This window comes from Lactuca saligna, chromosome 4 (assembly GCF_052625555.1).
Source record: "Lactuca saligna cultivar CGN05327 chromosome 4, ASM5262555v1, whole genome shotgun sequence".
Classification (NCBI taxonomy): domain Eukaryota; kingdom Viridiplantae; phylum Streptophyta; class Magnoliopsida; order Asterales; family Asteraceae; genus Lactuca; species Lactuca saligna.
The window spans coordinates 69,941,769-69,962,554 of NC_136420.1; the positions used below are offsets into that span (position 1 = coordinate 69,941,769).

At 34.8% G+C, this 20,786-nt stretch overlaps 1 protein-coding gene across 2 annotated transcripts; it reads right to left on the minus strand.

Annotated features, from left to right (window-relative positions):
- Nucleotides 1-1,706: 1,706 nt before the first annotated feature.
- On the minus strand, nucleotides 1,707-4,594 carry LOC145042112 (sphingosine kinase 2-like). 2 transcript variants are annotated; one of them, XM_078990484.1, is made up of 10 exons: nucleotides 4,154-4,594; nucleotides 3,840-3,962; nucleotides 3,661-3,761; nucleotides 3,352-3,424; nucleotides 3,172-3,258; nucleotides 2,965-3,042; nucleotides 2,789-2,859; nucleotides 2,433-2,699; nucleotides 2,217-2,339; nucleotides 1,707-2,002 (listed from the first exon to the last, which is right to left on the minus strand). In XM_078990484.1, exons 1-10 carry the CDS (start codon nucleotides 4,482-4,484, stop codon nucleotides 1,811-1,813), a joined length of 1,446 nt encoding a protein of 481 aa, XP_078846610.1. In that variant the 5' UTR covers nucleotides 4,485-4,594; the 3' UTR covers nucleotides 1,707-1,810. The 2 variants fall into 2 exon arrangements, with proteins under 2 accessions (XP_078846610.1, XP_078846611.1); XM_078990485.1 differs by lacking the exon at nucleotides 4,154-4,594 and having other exon boundaries at nucleotides 1,708-2,002; nucleotides 3,352-3,427; nucleotides 3,840-3,859.
- Nucleotides 4,595-20,786: the final 16,192 nt, after the last annotated feature.

The window sequence follows — 20,786 nt, forward strand, 5'->3', positions numbered from 1 at the left end:
CAACCGACCACAAAGAACACAAAGAATATTGTACCCTCAATTTATAAACTTGTGATGCTCACCAACTATTTTCATAGTTGACGCTCGTTTTACATGCTTTTTCAGGAAGTAATTAGTAAGTGGATGTAAAGATTCATCATCATAGAGCATGCTGCATCGTGTTGAAGCTATTATGAAGCTATATTTTGAACAATGTTATTTTGAAAAACTTGTATTTTGTTTCTTTTGAAGCTATGGGTTGTAAACTTTTAAATACTGCTATGGTGATGTATATTTATCTTTTGCCTCTAGGATCATTCATCATCCTCAGCAGCTCGAAAGGTCTTTCGGTGATCGAGTTCAGTGACCAAGGCTAGGCAACAACTCACTAGTCGAAAAAGCAGCAACAACAACCTCAACAACAAAAGAAAAAGAAGGTTGATCCGAGAAGATGAACACAGAAAGAAGAAGCTGAGTTAGAAAGGGCATGGGTCGACATATCTGAAGATAGTGGCACGGTAAAGGGTCAAAATCGTGATTAGTTTTGGTTACGTATCACGGAGCGCTTTTGTAGGGGAATGGGTCGAAGTCCAGACCATCGAACCTCCGACCAAATTATAACTCCAAATGGAATCTTATGAACAAAGTCATCACACATTGGAATGGAATTTACACAAACTTTGAGAAGCAATGGGCTAGCGGAGAAAGTGAAGCGAGTTTGTTGAAAAAAAACACATGCTACGTTCCAAGATGATATGCAAAAATCTTTTAAGTTTATTCATGTGTGGGAAGTTGTCAAGAAGCATTAGGTGGAGGGAACTTGCAACACATGAAGAAATTGCAAATCCGCCAAAAAGAAATAGAACATCTTTTTATTCGAGCTCGCAACAATTCTTATTGGATGGTCACGTAGGCATTAATCTACGTAGCGCCTATGTGGCGTCCCTTTACCATTGGTAAAAAGAGCATAATACCTTTTAGCCTAACTGTTGTGATTGTGTAAAATTTTATGGTGCTTGGAAGTGTTGGGATTGGTATTCATGCTTGAAACATGGATTTGGCCTTCGAGTAAACTTTTTTACTTATTAAGGCCATCATCTCGGCTTCACTATCATCTTCTTAGGAAATTGTGGGCCTAGTAGTTATAAAGCTACGTGTGGAATGGCTTTCAACGGTATTATCAAGAGTGAAGCTTTGCATATGTGGGTTGGAATTTGTCGATATAAGAGTAAGAGATCCACCAAGCTTGTATAGATTTTGTAGTATGGTGGATTCATGAGTCTATATCTTTATATAGATATAAAAAAAATAGAGCATAACTTTTTTTAATTATTGACTTGTTTGATTCTAGGCTTGTTTGATTTTTCTGAAATGGTTTTTGACACATCTTTAGCTGACAAAAAAAAAAGATCGAAATCATATGGATTATTCTTGGCTTGTTTGATTGTGTATGTCTGCACTTGGTTAAGGTTTGAGAATGAGCATTGATTGTGACAATATTCCTGGAGCGATGACGAGTTAGCTAGCTATTGTATTTAACTTGTGTGTTAACCCATTGGCTATATAAATAAATAAATAATGTTTATAGTTTTGTTGTTGTCAATATCAAGAACACGATAACATATAATAATTTTCATAAGTACGATATCAAGTTTATCGTCCTTGTATTTTAACAAGCACACGAACAAATAGAAAGCCAGATATGTTGTATATATACATCCAAAAATGATTTATTTATTTTTTCACCTTCATTTTGGTTTGTATTGAATACCAAGTTTGTATTCTGTTATTTACATTTTAAAAACATAAATAGAATTTGTTTATTACAAATTTAAATAGGCGTAAAGAGAGTGGCTAAACCTTGATCCACAACAACTTGTATCTTATCATATGCCATCAATGATTTTAAGTTACATTTATAAGTTCCTTTCCCTCTCGCCAACACTTCCCCATCCGAATCTATAATCCCTTCTTTCATCGAGTCATCCGTTCTCGACCCGGGCTCCAATATCACCGCTTTCACCTGAAACAAAACAAAACACGACATGACAGTCTTATACTGTGTTTGACATCTGCCGACAACAAAAATTGCAATCGTGTAGATTCCTTTTTTGTCTCTATATGCAAAAGACGTAAATGCCCTCCTTGTCCTTGTCATTTAAAATAGCCCTAGAAAGTTTGCCCTGTCCTGGCTACATATGTGTAACGAATATAGATGAAAGATGCATTGCACTTGCCTTGATGTACACAACATAGGGTGATTTCACATGGGCCCCGTTGTTCAATTCGGACATTAAGGACAACAAGGCCAACTTTGGGCATTGCCTCACTACAATCAAGTCCAAATAGCCATCTTCAAACTGAAAATACCAAAATAACCTCTGTTATAATAAGTATTGAAACAAAGAATATGTTAATAGAAAACTATCATGATAGATAAGAGGGAAATCAACCTTGGCATCAGGGGCAGCCATAGTGTTTTCAGCACCCCAAGGAACATTATGAAGCCAAACAGAAACAAAGGGACCTTCAATCTTTCTCCATTTTAAATTCTTTAAATCAATATTAGGACCTTGGTAACCATGCTGACGTGGCATAACAAGAGGTTCCATAGAATCAACACACGACTCATTTGACTCTCCCACATCTTCAAACCCGGGTCCAGGTACAAAACATATCCTCCCATTATATTTTCGCAGCTTTAGAATTCGTTTAAGAGCCTGAATTTTATTTTAAAATAACAATAACCCAATTAACATAGTATTTTATTTCATAATAATTTTAGAGAGAGAAAAGGTTTGAAATTTACATAGAAATCTATCCGAGCACTTCCCATCCACCGATATTTCTCGGACTCAATGTCTATATCTGATACAAGTCCTTGAAGAAAACAAACCCAAACCCAAACCCAAAAGTCAAAAGAATCACAATCTGAATATTTATTTATTAAAATTTAGTTTTGAGTTCAGTGTATTTATTGTATACCCCATGCAAGCATTAAGACGCTAAAAAATGTAGTCTCTCCTTGCCAGATTGTAGCTACATCTAAAGACCGTTTATGCCCTGACAAAAAACAACAAAATATGATGCTGTTTCTTTTTCACTTAATGTGGAGAAATCTTAATTGACTAGGCTTAATTATTGACTTAATAGAAAAACATAGCCTGAGAGAAGTGAAAGTAAAGTATATACCTCGAACTACAGCAAGAGCAGCATGAGCTGGAGTACATGGCTGACTGACTGAATCTAAAAGGGACTTTATCATGCCATTCCCAGTACCTTTTTCAAAAACATTTGTTTGTGTAAGTTTTTTTGAAAAAATAAAATAAAATAAAAATATTGTATTTGTAAATTGTAATGAAGAAAGGTTACCTGCAGGTATGACTCCAATAGGCATCTTGAGTGCAACTGCCCAGTCTTTTCTTTCAAGCAATCCATTCATAACCTACTACAATTTACAATTTCCACCCCATATGCCATCAGAAAACGTGGGATTTATTTGCTTCAAAAAAAAAGTTGTAGGGACTGATTTGTCAAAAAGTGGAAAATCCAAACATTATAACTTTTTCAAGGGACATTAATAAATTGCTTCAAAAGATTTGCATGATGTTTTCTGGCCTACATTTCATATAGCAAAAAGGTGAAATTCATGTATCAAAAAGAGGTAACAAACAAACCAACCTCAACCAGTATGCCATCCCCGCTAACACATATGATACCATCATACTTTGTAAGATCCAACGAACAAGAAACTTCCTTCGCATGAAGTTGATATCTTGTTTCTGAAATTAAGATTAAAGGCAGTAAGCAGTTAAGCACCACTGTGATACAGAAACGAAATTGGTAGAAGTTGAAAGTACCTTGCAATGTGTATTCGATGTTGGCATCTTCAAGTATTGGTTTTATATCATTAGTAAAAATCTTGGAAGCGGATTTCCTCCCACCAAACGGATTAACGAATATGAAGAGCTTTTTTGGTCGACCTGTTACAACAGCCTTTAAGTTATGCAGAATAGAAATATTTTGCTTACATGGGACAAAATCACAAAATACAAGTCAATTCGTAGAGAATCAACGCCATGTTGAAGTTTTTATGTGTAATTTAGCTACATGTTCATATTTGATGACATTGGAGAATAGCCTAATGAGTTGAACAGAAAATCACATGTATTACCTAACGAATCGATGTACCCTTGAATCTTCTCGCATAAATTCCGTAACGAATCCTCCGTCACCGCCTCAAATACGAAGCTCTTCCTCGTCAAACTCCCTTCGCTACTACTTCCGAAGCAAAATCGATCAGCGCCAGTTTGAACAAGTGCCCTAATTGTGATCAGGCGTCCGACTTTTGAGAATCCAAGAACTTCCTTCTCTACAGACAAGCACCGGCGAATTAAACCTCCATCCAACCACTGGAGTGTCCCGTCGACAGAGAGCGTGAGTGATGATTTGCCGCCGTTGACGAATACTTCATCGGAAACGGAGAGTAAATGTTGTTGTTCCATCGTCGATCAGAGTTTGGTGGTGGCGAAGGGAATGAGGGTAGCGTGCGGGAGTTGGCAACGAAGACTTCGGACGCATAAGATTTATTGGAGGAGGATCGGGAGTCAACATCTTTAGAAAACTTCTAGACTACTATTGTGTCGTTCTTCATATTCAAAACCTTCTAAAATTAGCCAATCATATTTTCCAAAAGACACAGGATTACCCCCTCATAGTTCTAAATTTGGTAGCTACAAGTCCTCATACAACTTGGTCATCAAATTAGGGCAGTCAATTCTTAATACGATCCGCGACACGACACAAAATAAATGAGTTTGGGTTGAGTTTTTCAACCCGTTAATCCATTTATTAAACAGATCATATATCGGTTTTTCAAAAAATAAATGAGTTGACCCATTAACGTGTTTATATTTTTAATTAAAAAAATTATATTATTTTTAAATATATCAAATATTAATATATAATAAATATTATATACCATTGATTCATAATTCATTCACCATTTGACATTTTAACTCGTGCAGGATGTTCGTAACATCATAATTTGTAAGGCTCAAAGGCTCTAACAATTTTGCTCATTTGTCCTAAAATCTAAATAATGGGAATTGTGTGTGTTTTAACATCTTCTATTGTTTCTACTTGAAGATTGGAGTTCATCTTAAAAAAGAAAATGATGTTTGAAAATTGACTTTTTTTAGGAGAAAAAAAATAAGAATTATGGCTATTACTCTAGCATTTGAACTATCTATGTTTTTAACTTTGTATTAATGTTTAGTTTGAGCATGTTTCTATGAATATTTTTAATTTTTATTTGGATGTTTAAAAGTTAAGTGTCTAAAATTCGGATATGTTTGCATCAACCATCAAAAATTTATTCATATTTAATTATCAATTTGATTTATGGAATCTGACACGCGAACCCAAATCTGACTTACGAACCCACCAACTTGTGAACTCGTATAAATAAATGGGTTGACACATCATATATGGGTTTATATTCTAAACACATCAACTCGTGACACGCCAACACGTGACATGTATAGTTAAATGGGTCATGTTTGAGTTGGCATAATTTTACCCGTCAATCCGCGACCCGCCAACCCAAAAACGACATGATTGGTAGGTCTACATCAAATTGAGAACTTAATTTCATATAAGTTGCTTCTTCACTTGGTTAATGGTTTGAGACGGGATGATGTACTTACCTTTTACTATTTGTTTTTTCAATGTGTTTTCGTTTTTTATTTATTCATCTTTTCTTTTGCTCGTTAAAAGGCAAAAAAACGGTTACTTTTATTATTTTTCATTTTTACTTTTTAAAAAATAAAAATAGTTTAATTTTAAATTTTATAATTCAGAAAATAAATATAATTTCTTAATAAACACAAAAAATAATTAAATATAAATACTCCATTAATTAAAATAAAAAGTACATAAACCAACCAAGATTTAAAATAAATAAATAAATAATAATAATAATAACAATAATAATAATAATAATAATAATAATAATAACTACATTTTATTATAAAAACAAAACGATGCAAGGAAAATATTTTTCATGATCTTCTCTTTCTTCTTCAAAATTAGATCAAGGTTCTGTTCCAAAAGATGATCGATTTTTTCCATCAAGAATTTTATTTCTTGCATTTTTGCACGCTCCTTCTTTTTTCGGCTTCTTTTTCTTTGTCGAGTGTCAAATGTTCAACGAAATTTAGATTGTATCGATCAAATGTTGTCATTATTTTCTACATTTTGTTTGCGTCCATGTTGACATCTGATGCATTGGAAGAAGACCCCTTCGTCTTCCTTTTTGCTTTTTCAATACCCATCAGTCGTACAATTTCTTCTAACTCGAGCTCGTCGTCTTCATTTAAATGTATTCCAACACAAGCATCAGAAGAAGTTGTGTATTCACTGGAGGCTATTTTTGTTCTTTTTTATTGTGCTCCTCCTAGTATGAAATCAGACTTCATATATTTTCACCTTGGACTAAGAGCTAACAATTTCCAAGGCTCGTTAAACATGAATGTATTTCCCGTTTTCTCGCTAAACAAATGCAAAGCCTCTTCAAAAATATATTCATCTCCTTGACCACTTCTCCTTTGGGTTTTTAGGTTGTTGTACAACTCGTTCATTTTCAAAACACTTCTCGCTATTGCTCGAAATTTTGAACTAAGTTGGTGTTTGGTACGGTGCTCATCATCTTCACCCAACTCCTTGAGAAATCTTTCAAGATGTGTAGCCAGAAATGTCCATGCACTTTTCCATTTCCATGTGTTGAATCCTCCGAAATGTCTACCCAAGATTGTGTCAACACTAGCTCTTCTTAGGGAGTCCATGCTTGAGGCTTCTGTTTCTCTTGCACTTGTTGTTTTCCTTTGTGGCGTGAAGGGGGGGGGAGTTTCCTGTATAATTTCGCCGTCCGACTCATCAAGGCTTTGGTTTTGTGGTTGAGAATCAAAGGGTGGGGTTTGGCATTAGGTTTAAGATTGATAGAGTGGAGTTTGGCTTTAGGGTTGATTTGGTGAAAGTTGATCTGGAAAACGACAATGTTGTTAAACATATTGGGACTAACATTTGGTACGTATGTACCTAACATTTTGGTATTGAAATTGTGGAAGGGATTGAATTGGGGCATCAAGTTGAGGACGATAAACCGCTTGGGATGGATTGGAAGCGAAACTGTGTCGAGTTAGGGTACTTGAAATCGAAACGTATTTTTTCTTCTATCATATTTTGAGGTTGGATTGTTGGGGGGGTCAATATTTTTAATAGAAATAGAGGAAATGATAGAATGTGTGATTTTAAATTTGAAAAAAGTGTGGTATTTATAGGGTTGTAAAAAAGGTTTAAAAGAACCAACCTTAATAAACAAAAGAAAAGAATGTGAAGAAAAATATAGAGAAAAAATAAAATGATGTAAAAGGGAAAAAAAATGTATATTGGTATTCATGGGTTGGAAATAAAGAAAATGAAGATTAGAACAAAAAAAATCCTTAAAACCACTTCCATCCAAATCTCTCTAATTTGAAGATTATCATTCACTTCTCTTATTTTCTCTCCGTTCCTTCCAAAAAATAATCTTAGAAACAAGATAAATTTATTTTCTTTTCGGTTCTGCTCACTCCTTTTTTATTTTCTCATTAAATTTGACTTGGAAATTGGATTCGAATCGGTCGCATTATTGGTTTTTGTTTTAACAAGTTGTTTGGTCTTACTAATTAAACCAATTCCAAAAATTTGATGATGTGATAATTAGTTTTTGAACTTAGAGTTAATACCAAAATACCAAATAAAATCAAACTATCAAAAATTTAAAACTCAAGTCTTCAATAGCAAAAAAAAAAATTGTAAAGGTCACTAATGACAGTATAAAGTTAATGCTTAAGGAGTCATATGTAGGAAAAAAGTGTCATGACTATGGAATGTTGTTAGGAGAGGTGTTTAAAACTGGATATCCAAAAATTCGGATATTCGATAATTCATATAGTGGATTATTAGTATCCGAATCTATATTTGAAATTTCAGATATTTAAATTTTTGGATATCGATTCGAATATCAGAAATTCTTAGATTTTTTTTGTTATTATCAAATGTCAATCAATTTAAAATAACCAATCTTAACCTATATTAACTCATTAATTGTTTATAAGATGCATTTTAACTCTAAAATTCATTCTTCATATCCATATAAATAAAACATAACCACCTCTTAAAATCTAAATAAAATATCATTTTAGTTTTAATAATACAGCGATCGTATGGATTGCTTTTGAATTCAAAATCATTTATTCACTCTTGATAGTATTGTTCATTTTCTTTCGCTATGTTTCTTTGTTTCAAGTTAATTACTAATATTTATAAACATGCTACGTATTTAAAAATTTGTATCTTAACGAGTCTTGTAATGTCTGCGAATTCGGGCTAGATCAAGAGTTTTCATGCTATCCTACATGACTACATACAACCCCTAGGGCACTCCACTAGATTATGACCATCAAGTACACGTAGACATACAAATCTACAAATCACTACCACATAGCAACATCTTATATACCAGGATACAGCTCCAACATATTGTTGGATTAGTGTCTAAGTCCATAACTATTTTGGTATGTACTTGACCCGATGGTGCATGGTCCTTTTGGGTTGCCTTCACCAAAGCAACTTGATACAATGATTTATGGAGAGAAAGGATTAAATATGATTTATTAATATATTATGGGAATAATATATTAAAGAAGAAATCATATTGTTTAATTAATATTAGTCAATAATTAATTGGTAATTAGTTTTGTGACTAAAAGAGATTAATTAAACTTAAGGGACTGGAATTGTAATTATAAGATAATTATGATTTGGGCCATGGATTGCCTTATATTAAGGGATGGACGAATTCTAATGGGAAACCCATAAAGAAATCGTCCATGGGCTTAATTAAAGGAGTCTATGGGTTGCTTAGGGCTTAAGCATCCAAATTAGGGTTTCCTTGTTAGATAACCCTAATAGCCCAACTATATAAAGACCCCTTAAGGCTCAAAAACGTGGCTAAGCTTCTTGTAAGGGTTTACACACGTTTTTGGCAGCCTCCAACCTCTCTCCTCTTCATCCTCTTGCTTATGGTGTTTGTGAACCATTAGAGGAGTGACACTTGTGACTCTAAGCCTTCCAAAGTCAATTCAAGGAGGAATTGGGATTGTTATTGCTACATAATAATCAAGGTATGATCTTAAACCTAATTACATATTAATATGATTACTTGTATGCTAGAATTAGGGTTTATAGTCTTGGATTCAAAGCATGTACAATAGAGAAACCTAGATCCAAGCATTAGGGTTTGTATGAGCACATAGGATGTCTTATGACCAAAACCCATCAGTGGTATCAGAGCCTAGCTTGGTTTCAATTGTATTGATGCTTTGTATAACTGAAAAATTTGATTTTTGGATTCTGGAGGCTGGACTCGCCGAGTCCATGCAGACTCGACGAGTCAACTCGTCAAATAATGCTTATCTCGGGATTTCTTGCTGTTTTTGCATATGGATAGTTACCTTATCATGTTAGATCAATATAAATCCGATTTTATGATATATATGACTATATTCTTGATCTAATTAAAGATAATTATCAATTAATAAGATAATTGTTTCCTTATAAGATAATTGATTAATTATTTTGAGTAAATTGATAAATTGTTTTGCAAGAAATCATTAAACAAATAAAATATGGATAATTATGTAATTAAATGTTAGTTTAGATTATTGATTATTTGATCCTTGTTGTTATGAAAAGTTTCATATTTTCCCCTTTAGGTTTTATAGTTTAAATTTGAACCCAAAAGTTTTGAAGTTTTGAAATTTAAATAGTTAAAACCCTAATGTTTTGAAATGTTTCAAAACTTGCCATCAAGTTTTGGAATTTAAAAGTTGATTAAAAGTTTAATTAAGAATGTTAAATTCTAAAACCCTAGTAATGTTTTGAAAAGTTCAAATCACACCCTTATGGTTTTATTAATTAATTAAGGAGTATAATTAAAAGAGGTTTAATAAATCCATAAAAGTTTAGGTTAACCATTTAATTGAATTAAAAGTGTAATTGTTAAAGTTAACCATATAGTATTTTAAAAGTATAAAATACACCCTATACTATATATAACATTAAAAGTATAACATTATATATATGTATGAGTAAAAGTCAGTCTTACCGTTAGTAGGCCTCATTCACGAAGCTGGTCTATAAGGGGTGTTTAAGGAAATTGCCTATAAAATGGCGATTGAATGGATATCCACTCTTACCCACCGCACTCTTGACTAGTGGAGGGTCGTTAGCCGAACGGGTAGGATAGGACGAAACCTTCCATTATAAGTATAATGAAATACAAAGTAACTAAATGTTTTTCAAATTCCCAATCTTAGTTACTTAGGCAAAAGTGAATTGATGCAATTCCATGAAATTACACTTTGTGCCCTTGCGAAGACGTTAGTGGAGCGTGTGTGGTTTACCGGCACACTAAATGGTTCTAAGCAAAGGTAGCAAAGGGTGACTCAATGTTTTTCATAGTTCGGTGGAGCGTGTGTGGTTTACCGGCACATCGAATAGGTGATTGTAACATGTGAGGGCACCATGTAGTTTGCATGGTTATTCACACCCGCTTTGTAATCCTCGGCATCCCAGTCACAAACAAGAGGGGCATATCGAGATTTAAACATGTCATTGAAATATTCAATGAATCTCAAAGGATCTAGGAGTTTTCATAGATTTAAAACTTAAAATTATTTTTCGTTTTTCATGGTGGAAATTAGTGAATCGTCATTCACTTACCTTCAAATGTTCTTCAATTTGGATTACGGCATCCCTCTCCCGAGTTGTAGAATATTGTGTTGGGTCCTAGCCTTGGAATTTCATTTGGGTGATTTACCAAGGACTTAATCAATCAACTAACTTGAATTCGTTTTTCTCCCGATGTCAAAGTTCGACAACTATGGTCTTCTCAAATCCCATGGAACAAGCATTCCACATGAAGATGATATTCCACGATTCGATCGAGGAACAAGAAATCATGCTTCACTTCCTCCTCCTCCTAATTATTCTCCCTAACCCACAAGATTGTAAAATTGAAAGGTTCAATATCACTCAAGCCCTTTTGGCAAGTAAACATAAAGAGGGCAAGTCGGTGTGTGCACACGTCTTAGGGATGAAGTCACACATTGATAGGTTAAGAATGATGGGATCCATTGTCGGTGAAGAGATGGCTGTTGATTGGGTTCTTTAATCACTTCCTAACTCATATAGTGAGTTCGTAAGAGAGTACTATATGATGAACCGCGACGTGACCCTTATAGATCTCACCTATATGCTTATTGCTGCTGAATCAGCAATGGTTTGGCGCAATAGAAAAGCAAAGTTGATTGGTGAATCTGCCTTCGAGACCTCTATGGATATAGACAATGGCGACGAAAGACATGCTATGATTGAAAAGATTTATCATAAGAGAAAGGCGATGTCCGAAGTAGTTCCATGTCCTATTCCAAAAAGAGTCAATTTGCTTTTATTGCCAAGAGAAGGGGCATTGGAGACGAAGCTGCCCTATTTACCTAAGAGATCTAAGAGATGGGAGAGTCGAAACGTATGGCTCTAATTTAGGTAAAATCCATTGACTAACTCTTTTAAGCTTCATTCTAGATTTTGAATACATAATGTGATAAGATTACAATTGATGTTTAGAAGGATCAAAGAAAAGAAAAGAAGCTTAAGGGAAGAAGTGAGCAGAATCTAACCGTAAAGGAATGGATTTCGATCGCGTTTCTCGAAGATTAGATTCTTGAGCTACTACTTAGAGTTAGAATTAGATTGCTAAGAAAGATGTGTTAGCATAAGTTTTTCAATGAGTTGCATTGTAAGGACAAATTTTTCCGCAATAAAATAAATTTTTGATTTTAAATTTTATTTATTTATCCTTACAATGGCGTGTATGAAAAATTGATGTTAAAATTATTAGCAATAATGGATTTGTTTCTTATTGTGTTATGGAAAGTCAAGAATTTACCAAATAGGGAGAGTTACTCATCGCTCAAGTTTCAATTGGACAGAAACTTGGAATCATACAACCTGGTTGCACGATGAATGAGAAATTTCATATTTGGAAATTAGACTAATTCATTGACAAAGTGTCAAGTGAAGGACTAGGAGATCGAGTACACAAAGTTGTGTGTTGATCAAGTTCACCATAAGAGTAACAAAGATATTCTTCATGATTTACTAAAGGCTTAGTAAATATGATTACACTTACAAGATTAAGTGTAGTTTTGAATTGATTAAAGGGTTTAGATCAATAGCAAAACGAATAAGAAGAATCAAGTAGGCAGAAAGATAAGAGTTTCTCCATTCTAAGAAGAAAGGAGAGTAACTTTTATGCTTTATGATAGGTCTTAATGATTAAGAACCATATCTCAATTGATCCTCTAAGTGAGTCTTGGTACAATTGTATGTCCAAGAAGAGGAATCAAAGATTGAAGAAATGGTCAAATCAAAAAGTCAATCATACTTCGTTCCAAAACAAGTCTTAAAGTCAAGATTGTGACATTGAATGAATAGTATTAAGAAGGTTTATAACATTCATCAATTGTGGAAAGTTGTGATGTCTTGGATAAGACAAAGACCAACTAAGACCAAAATTATGAAGTGTTTTGTTTTGATAAAAGCTACACTAACTCTTGAATATTTGTTTGTCAAGAAATGTTTTGATAAGAGAATCGTATATGTCAAGGAGTCAGTGGGAGTCTTAATAGTCTTGAAAAGTTTCAAGAACAAATCAAATAAACCTTATCGATTATCACTAGCACACGAGTTGAGGTTTACAACCTATCGTGAAGACGTTATTTTGTTTCTGTGTCGATCCAATCGAGTTAATTATGCATGTGAGTCCTATGAGTTCTCATAAAAGGCAAGGACTTTGATCAATGGAAAGTACATTGATAGGAAAAGGTGAGCTGCTTGACTACTTGGAAAACGTGGTGGGCAGCTGTGCCACCATAAGGCAAGAAATCAAGATTAAGAAAATTCAGTCCATATGAGTTTGAATTTGTCGTAAAACTTTGATTTTAACAAATTCACATGGATAGGAACAAATACACCATTTAAATCTAAGTGTCATAAGATTTCCTCCTTCATGAAAATGATTGTGAGGAAATGCTTTCACTAAGAAAGATTTTAAAAGATAGTGATTGTAAAATTGCATTCTCGAATTCGATCATGGTTACGGCATCCCTTTCCATAATTTGAATTGTGAGGTTTGGCAATTAGTCTTAATTGTTAAGACACACATATGAACTATCTAAGGCAAAGGTGTATAAGTTCAAGAAGCCTTGATAAAAGATTATCAAAGCACTAAGTATTAAAAACATGGACTTAAGAAATTCAATAGGTATTGTCTTTCTGAAAGTTAAGATGTTTATGAATACATGTCGAAGCTAGTGGGAGCATAAGTGTCATGTTTTATAATAATCATCATGATAGTGGGAGCATAAAAGTTATGATTGTATGATTATTATGGAAAGTTTTGCAAGTTGGCAATATTAATTATAGAAAAACAAGAGTTATACCTTGCAAAGTCGTAAGGGTGTATAGTTGTTTTGCTATAATTAAGGGAGAGAATATTATGCTTCATTTCAAATCTAAAGGATTAGGTTGTGGAATGTTAATAAATTTAGTCAAAGGTACATAGTATGTTCTTAAAATTTCGATTATGATTACGACATTCCTCTTCACAATTCGAATTTTGAGAACATAGCAAATAAAACATTGTGCATCGTGTCCCATACGCTATGGGTATAGGATCGATTGCAAATGCTTTAATGTTTGACCATTATAAAATTTTCCAAATGTCTAGCGCATTTAGAGGGAAAAGGGACTAGAATCGGTTTTGACTAAAATAATTAAACAACTATCAAAGAACAATCCAAAGTTCGACGAGGATTGGTTGCTTGTGAGTAGTTGGAAGCATGGTATTAATGGACCATATTGACATTATGATGAATAGAAAGATTCTATTAAGAAATGAGTTGTCATATGGAAAGTATGGAAATGTATCTATATTGGGAAGTAAATATTGAAAATCTATGACTAGATTAGAAACTTTTATGCAAATGGATGTTCAAAGGAATGTACTTTGAGTGAGAGACATCATATCTAAGGAATTGTCTTGTAACAATCTACGTTAGAGGACTTTGTAATATCATTGGCAATAGTCTTTGAGACTTTGGTGCAGTGAAATTACAAAAGGATCGTTGCATAAAGTGTTAGAATCTAGTATATTCTATAAGTAACAAGAATTTTATATTCTTACACTTAAGAAAATGGATTTGGAGTTGTAAAATGAGAATGATTGGAAATGTGTTCAATTTGTCTATTTCACAAAGTAAAAACCATAGGTAAACATTATGTGCATGCTAGGAGCATGGGACAAGTGTAATAATTCAAGTATAAAGTTGATTACCCGAAACGACAAATAATGAGTAATCGATATGGTGATAAATAAAACGTGTTTTGTTTATACTCAAAGGTTTGAGGCCATATGAGATAAGTATTATTCTTGTGTTTCACCTTGCATGTTTTGACTTCCAGAATAATTGAGTTTATTAAGAATAATCGAATTATTCGAACGGGCCACAATCGTTCATATGTTGGAAGTAGATATGAATGAAGATTGTCGTGAATTGGTGTGTGGATTGTCTAAAAGAGTATTAGACATAAGCAAATGTTTGCTGCAACGTTCATGAGTGCTTATGAATATGATTTGAGCATTGGATTAAACTCACGCTCACTTGGATCACTATCTCGAGTGATTAGTGAGACGATAACATTTTATATTCTTGAAACCGAGATGTGTGAGTTGTATCTTGCTAATCGGTTGCACATTGATAATATGTAAACGCACTAGTAACTTGGTGTTATAAAACATATTGTTGTGTGTGATTTGGTTAGTGAATGCAAGCAAGCATTGTATCAAAGTTTATCTGTTCCTTTTATCCAAGGTAGGATAAAAGTGATATCTTTGGGCCCCTCGATGGTTTAGTGATGACATACGTAAATGATCGGCCGGGCTAGGGCTAATTTGATTTGTTCAGTTAGTTTGTCGTCATAAGTCAGAAATCGAGAAGTAGTACAAAGAGAATGATTAAAAATCATATCTCATACGATATCTAGAATGGAGGAATATATGATCCCTTATCTAAGGACACGCGTATCTGATAGGATCAGAGTTGACAGCGGCTTTGGAAAGCTACGATTGCAGATCAGAATCTGAAGTCATACGCAGAATAGTTGTTAGACTTATCCAAGTGGGAGACTGTTGGATTAGTGTCTAAGTCCATAACTATTTTGGTATGTACTTGACCCGATGGTGCATGGTCCTTTTGGGTTGCCTTCACCAAAGCAACTTGATACGATGATTTATGGAGAGAAAGGATTAAATATTATTTATTAATATATTATGGGAATAATATATTAAAGGAGAAATCATATTGTTTAATTAAGATTAGTCAATAATTAATTGGTAATTAGTTTTGTGACTAAAAGAGATTAATTAAACTTAAGGGACTGGAATTGTAATTATAAGATAATTATGATTTGGGCCATGGATTGCCTTATATTAAGGGATGGACGAATTCTAATGGGAAACCCATAAGGAAATCGTCCATGGGCTTAATTAAAGGAGTCTATGGGTTGCTTAGGGCTTAAGCATCCAAATTAGGGTTTCCTTGTTAGATAACCCTAATAGCCCAACTATATAAAGACCCCTTAAGGCTCAAAAACGTGTCTAAGATTCTTGTAAGGGTTTACACACGTTTTTGGCAGCCTCCAACCTCTCTCCTCTTCATCCTCTTGCTTATGGTGTTTGTGAACCATTAGAGGAGTGACACTTGTGACTCTAAGCCTTCCAAAGTCAATTCAAGGAGGAATTGGGATTGTTATTGCTACATAACAATCAAGGTATGATCTTAAACCTAATTACATATTAATATGATTACTTGTATGCTAGAATTAGGTTTATAGTCTTGGATTCAAAGCATGTACAATAGAGAAACCTAGATCCAAGCATTAGGGTTTGTATGAGCACATAGGATGTCTTATGACCAAAACCCATCACATATCACTTCATCAAAGCAACATCCTATATACCATGATACGGACCTAACAGATCACTACAACACCGCAACATCCTACATACAATGATACAAATCTAACAGATCACTACAGCACAATAACATACTAAATACAAGTCATCCAAGGAATGCATAATTGTATATACTCAGAGGTGAGATAGACACCCGAACAGGTGATCCTACTCTAGAGCCACAACAAATAAACAAGGAACTGGCAAGAAAGTCTAGATCAAGAATCTTCGGTCTATCCTACATGACTATATACAGTCCCTATGGCATCCCTTCACTGAAAGATAACCAAAATTGGTGTGGCGACATTGGTGCATTTGACCCACGGATACAATGAGGCAAAACTCACCTTAATTGAAGGACCCGAAAACACCGCAACGTGCACCCTTTCCGCACGGCTTGCTCCTGCGAGCCACTAATCTATCTTTTCCAGTAGGCTTCCCAACACTTCAAGGATCATAAAAATCGATGATTTAAGGTCTTGTATGTCCAATAAAATAATTGAGCTCAAACTAGGGCATTCATGAAGAAAAAGGAGATCAAATCTCAAGCATTAACTCAAACATCATCTAAACTTCAAATTCATAACATATAGTAACCAAAGGACCCTAAGGACCCATAAAGTTGCTAACTTTATGGAGTCCCAACACTCTAACTCTTAGAGTCATGGATAAACATACATGAAACCTTAGATCTAGCAACAAGGAAGCAAAAAATCTTGGATCTTAGTTACTCATAATGGTCCAGATGTGTTAATAGAGGTTGCAAATGGAACTTCAAGCTGAATCTATTCTTTAATGGTGATATCTCCTTCTTCAAATCACCAAAACTCCACTAAAAACTCAGGAACCACATGGAAAGGCAAGGGTTAGGGTTTGATTGAGCTTAGGGACGAAGGAGGTTGTTTTGGAACCCTAAAATGAAGTTTACGGGGTTTAAATATGAAGGAGACCCTAAAAGATCATGGGCTTGGGCTGCAGCGCATCTCACAATGTGGGCTCCTATTGCTCACGTCGTGAGCTCGGTTTGAATTGAAATTTTATTTGATCACTACTCACTTCGTGACTTCTCTATGGTCACGTCGTGAGACATGGTTTTACCCAAAAACCATTCCTTTGACTCCTCGAACCCCGAATTGATCTGATCTGAAACCAGGTGTTACAATTCCCCCCCACTTAAATTCAATTCCGTCCTTTAAATAACTTATCGCTTCCATCCTAGAAGTAACCCTTTAACACTCATGCTACCCAAGACTTCCAGCCTAACCCGAACAAGGTCTACCAACCTTATATCCCTCATCAATATCTGAATTAGGAACTCCATCCCACATCATATGTAACACCTATAAAAATCATGCCAAATTTAAACTTTTGAAACATTTCAAAGCACATGATTATTACAAAACTTGTTTTCAAAGTAGTATATTGTTAGAGTATCCCAGAATCAAATGATAAATCATAAAATGTGAGGAGCTGTACGATCACGCCTTCACCTTCTCGCGATCATCAGAAGTACCTGAAACATAGTCAACACCTGTAAGCCCGAAGCTTAGTGAGTTTCCACAAAATACCAACACCATATAGATATAACCATATCATTCAAACATATAAACAACAATACAATATGCATAATGAGCCATCAGTCTGACTGGACCAACTCCCGATCCTCAGTCTATCTGGACCACTCTCCGAGCCCCTGGCACATCTGGACTGCCCTCCTCGGGGCCTTCAGCCTATCCGCACCGCTCGCTGGGCCTTCGGCCTGACTAAATTTGCCCAGCCCGGGCCTGCAGTCTACCCGGTCAGCCCAGGGTGTCTTGGCCTACTGCACACAGCAGGACCTGCCTCAACCCTTTCTCCAACCAATAAACATGTGCATATAAATATCATATGCTAGCATGCAATAACAGATAGTCAAACAGATCTAATTGATCTCTAACATAGCAACCATCCTACAACCAGGATATCAATCTAACAGACTACTAGCATAACAAACATCCTAAACTAGAATGAAATCTAACAATACAACCATCCTAAAACCAGGATGAAATCTAACATAGCAACCATCCTAAAACCAGGATGTAAATCATAAAGGGTCGGCCTTGGTGCCTTAGACCTTGTTGATATAGTGAGGATAACTCATCTTTCAAGTGTTGCACTGAAATGATAAGCTTGACTCTCGGATCACCAACACGAGCTCTTCCACCTAAAGTTACCACAAAATCCTTTTTTTATAAATTTCCAATCACCGAAAATACCCCAAAGGTCAACTGGCCAACCCTTGGTCAAATTCTACGTCCAGAATCAAAGTCAACAGTCCATGTTGACCCAACTCGTCGAGTGCATTCCACTGACACATCGAGTTCTTCCTAGACTCGCGAAGTCGTAAAATCCTAGGTTGACTCGTCGAGTTCCCTATAACTCGTCGAGTTTATACATGTCCAAAATTTAACAGGACCATAACCGACTCGCCGAGTTCCAGGCAATCTTCAACGGACTCGACTAGTTATTTATCCAACTTGTCGAGTACATGGCCATCTTCAAGTGCCTAGCTGAGTTTTCTATGCAACTCGCTGAGTCCTTTCAGACGTTCATCCATGCAGACACTTTTTAAGCCATGCAAGGTTCCAGATTACAGATCCAAGCTTCTAAGGCACGTTTATCACGTAAAGTTGCAAACTTTACGCGTGTGCAAGGCCCTAGAGGCTCTAAATGACCAATATAAGCTTCTAATGGGGCTTTACACCTTAGGAGAGTCTCATCCTTGCAAGAACTGGAAGCTTTATTGACTTAGAAGCCCAGGAGAGTTCAGTTCTGAAGCTACAATTTCAGATCTTGCCTTATACACAAGAAAAGGCTTCCAAACATACTAGGAAAGCCATAAAATTTGCCCACAAGGGGTCTAGAATGAAATGAGGTCAGGATAGCGATTTGATACTTTCCAGAAGATGCCAAATAAAATAGATTTCGGATCCCACAAACTCCTTGCTTCTGAATACTTGATCTCCAAGCTCTTTTCTCCAAAAATCCTCTTCTAAGCTTAAGAATGCACAAAAGGAGCTCACACACGATTAGGGTTTTAGAGGGACAATAAGCAGTGAAGGGGAGGCTGGGGGAGGCCAATGATCCTTTAAATAGGGTGCAATGCCCTGAAATTTAGGGTTTCATCTGCCAGCTCCTACTCGTCGAGTCCCTTATTTGACTCGGCGAGTAGGTCACTAAAACACGCGGACCAAACCGCTGCTACTTGAAGGGTAGGGCAACCGACTCGTCGAGTAGACCTTGAAAGCAAGAAAATTCTTATATTAATTCAATACCTAAGAATCGGGGCGTTACATCATAGTTTCCAACCTCACATACCGACGCATCAGGGAAAAATTCTTACAAAACCCAATAGACAAGGCTAAACCATCCTGTAGATCCCGAATTCTCATTTTTAATTTTGAGTGTAGTTTTAATAAAATTAAAATTCCAAAATTATTTCTTAGTTATTTTTAATTTTGAGTGTAGTTTTAATTTTATTTTTATTTCTTAGTTATCTCTATTGTGTGCTAAGTTTATTTTTACTTTTATTTTTCATCTCAAAGTTTTGTTTGTCTTAAAAAGAGAATTTAAAGGGAAGAAGTGACTCAGAGAGAATTAAAAAAATAAAAAAAAAAAAAAAAAAAAGACTCATGGAGACTGTATCGGAATTTTCTGAGCAAAAAGAAGAAACTTGGAAATGAGTTGCTGATTATTACACTTCAATTTAATTTTCACAAGGAATCGAAGGATTGAAACTGTACAAAATGTTAGTTAGGCAGTTTCGATTTCAAATTCAAAACACAAAATCATCCTACTTTTTCCATTCGATTACTATCCCCAAATAGTTGACATCAATTTGAGATACTCAAAATACTCGACTGAAGTGAGATAGAAGATATAGAGATGAAAGCAATTTTGACTTACTGATTGACTTAGAATCAATGTGTGGGCTCAAAGGAATGAAAAATGGTGAGAATAAATATTGGGCTCGAGTTATGTATAGATGAAAAATATCAGATTGATCAAATAGGATTTGTGAATGTTAGACAAAAGAATATGTAAAAATTTTGAGTTTGAAATTGGCTCAAATGATGAACAGTTACAAACATAAATTTTGATTGGGCTTGATCCTTAAAAAAAAAAAAAAAAAAAAAAAAAAAAAAAAAAAAAAAAAAAAAAAGGGATCATCAATGGGGTTGAAACAATTTTGATCCAACGAGTCAAAACGATCGAAAATGAAAAACAAAAGCACAAATTGAAATTATGATTGAATTTTGAGAAAACCTGGATCATTCATCAATGGATCTTCAATAACAAGGTATCGATCTCAACATGAATTTTTTGTAATCCATTTGAGAATTTGAGAAACCTTCTTGATAATTCTTTTTCCATTTGCAATACTCGAATCGATTATGGAAGATCTCAATTCTTTTGTTGGAACAAAAAAACCACCAAATTTCACATTGTACCACCCATGATGCATGTTGCACAATCCGTTCTTCTCATTTTTCCAAAATCTAACTTCATCTTCATGAGAATCTTCAACAATTTTGAGTTTGACATTCGAATTCATTGCAACATTTGATGATTGTTGCTTTGGAACCCA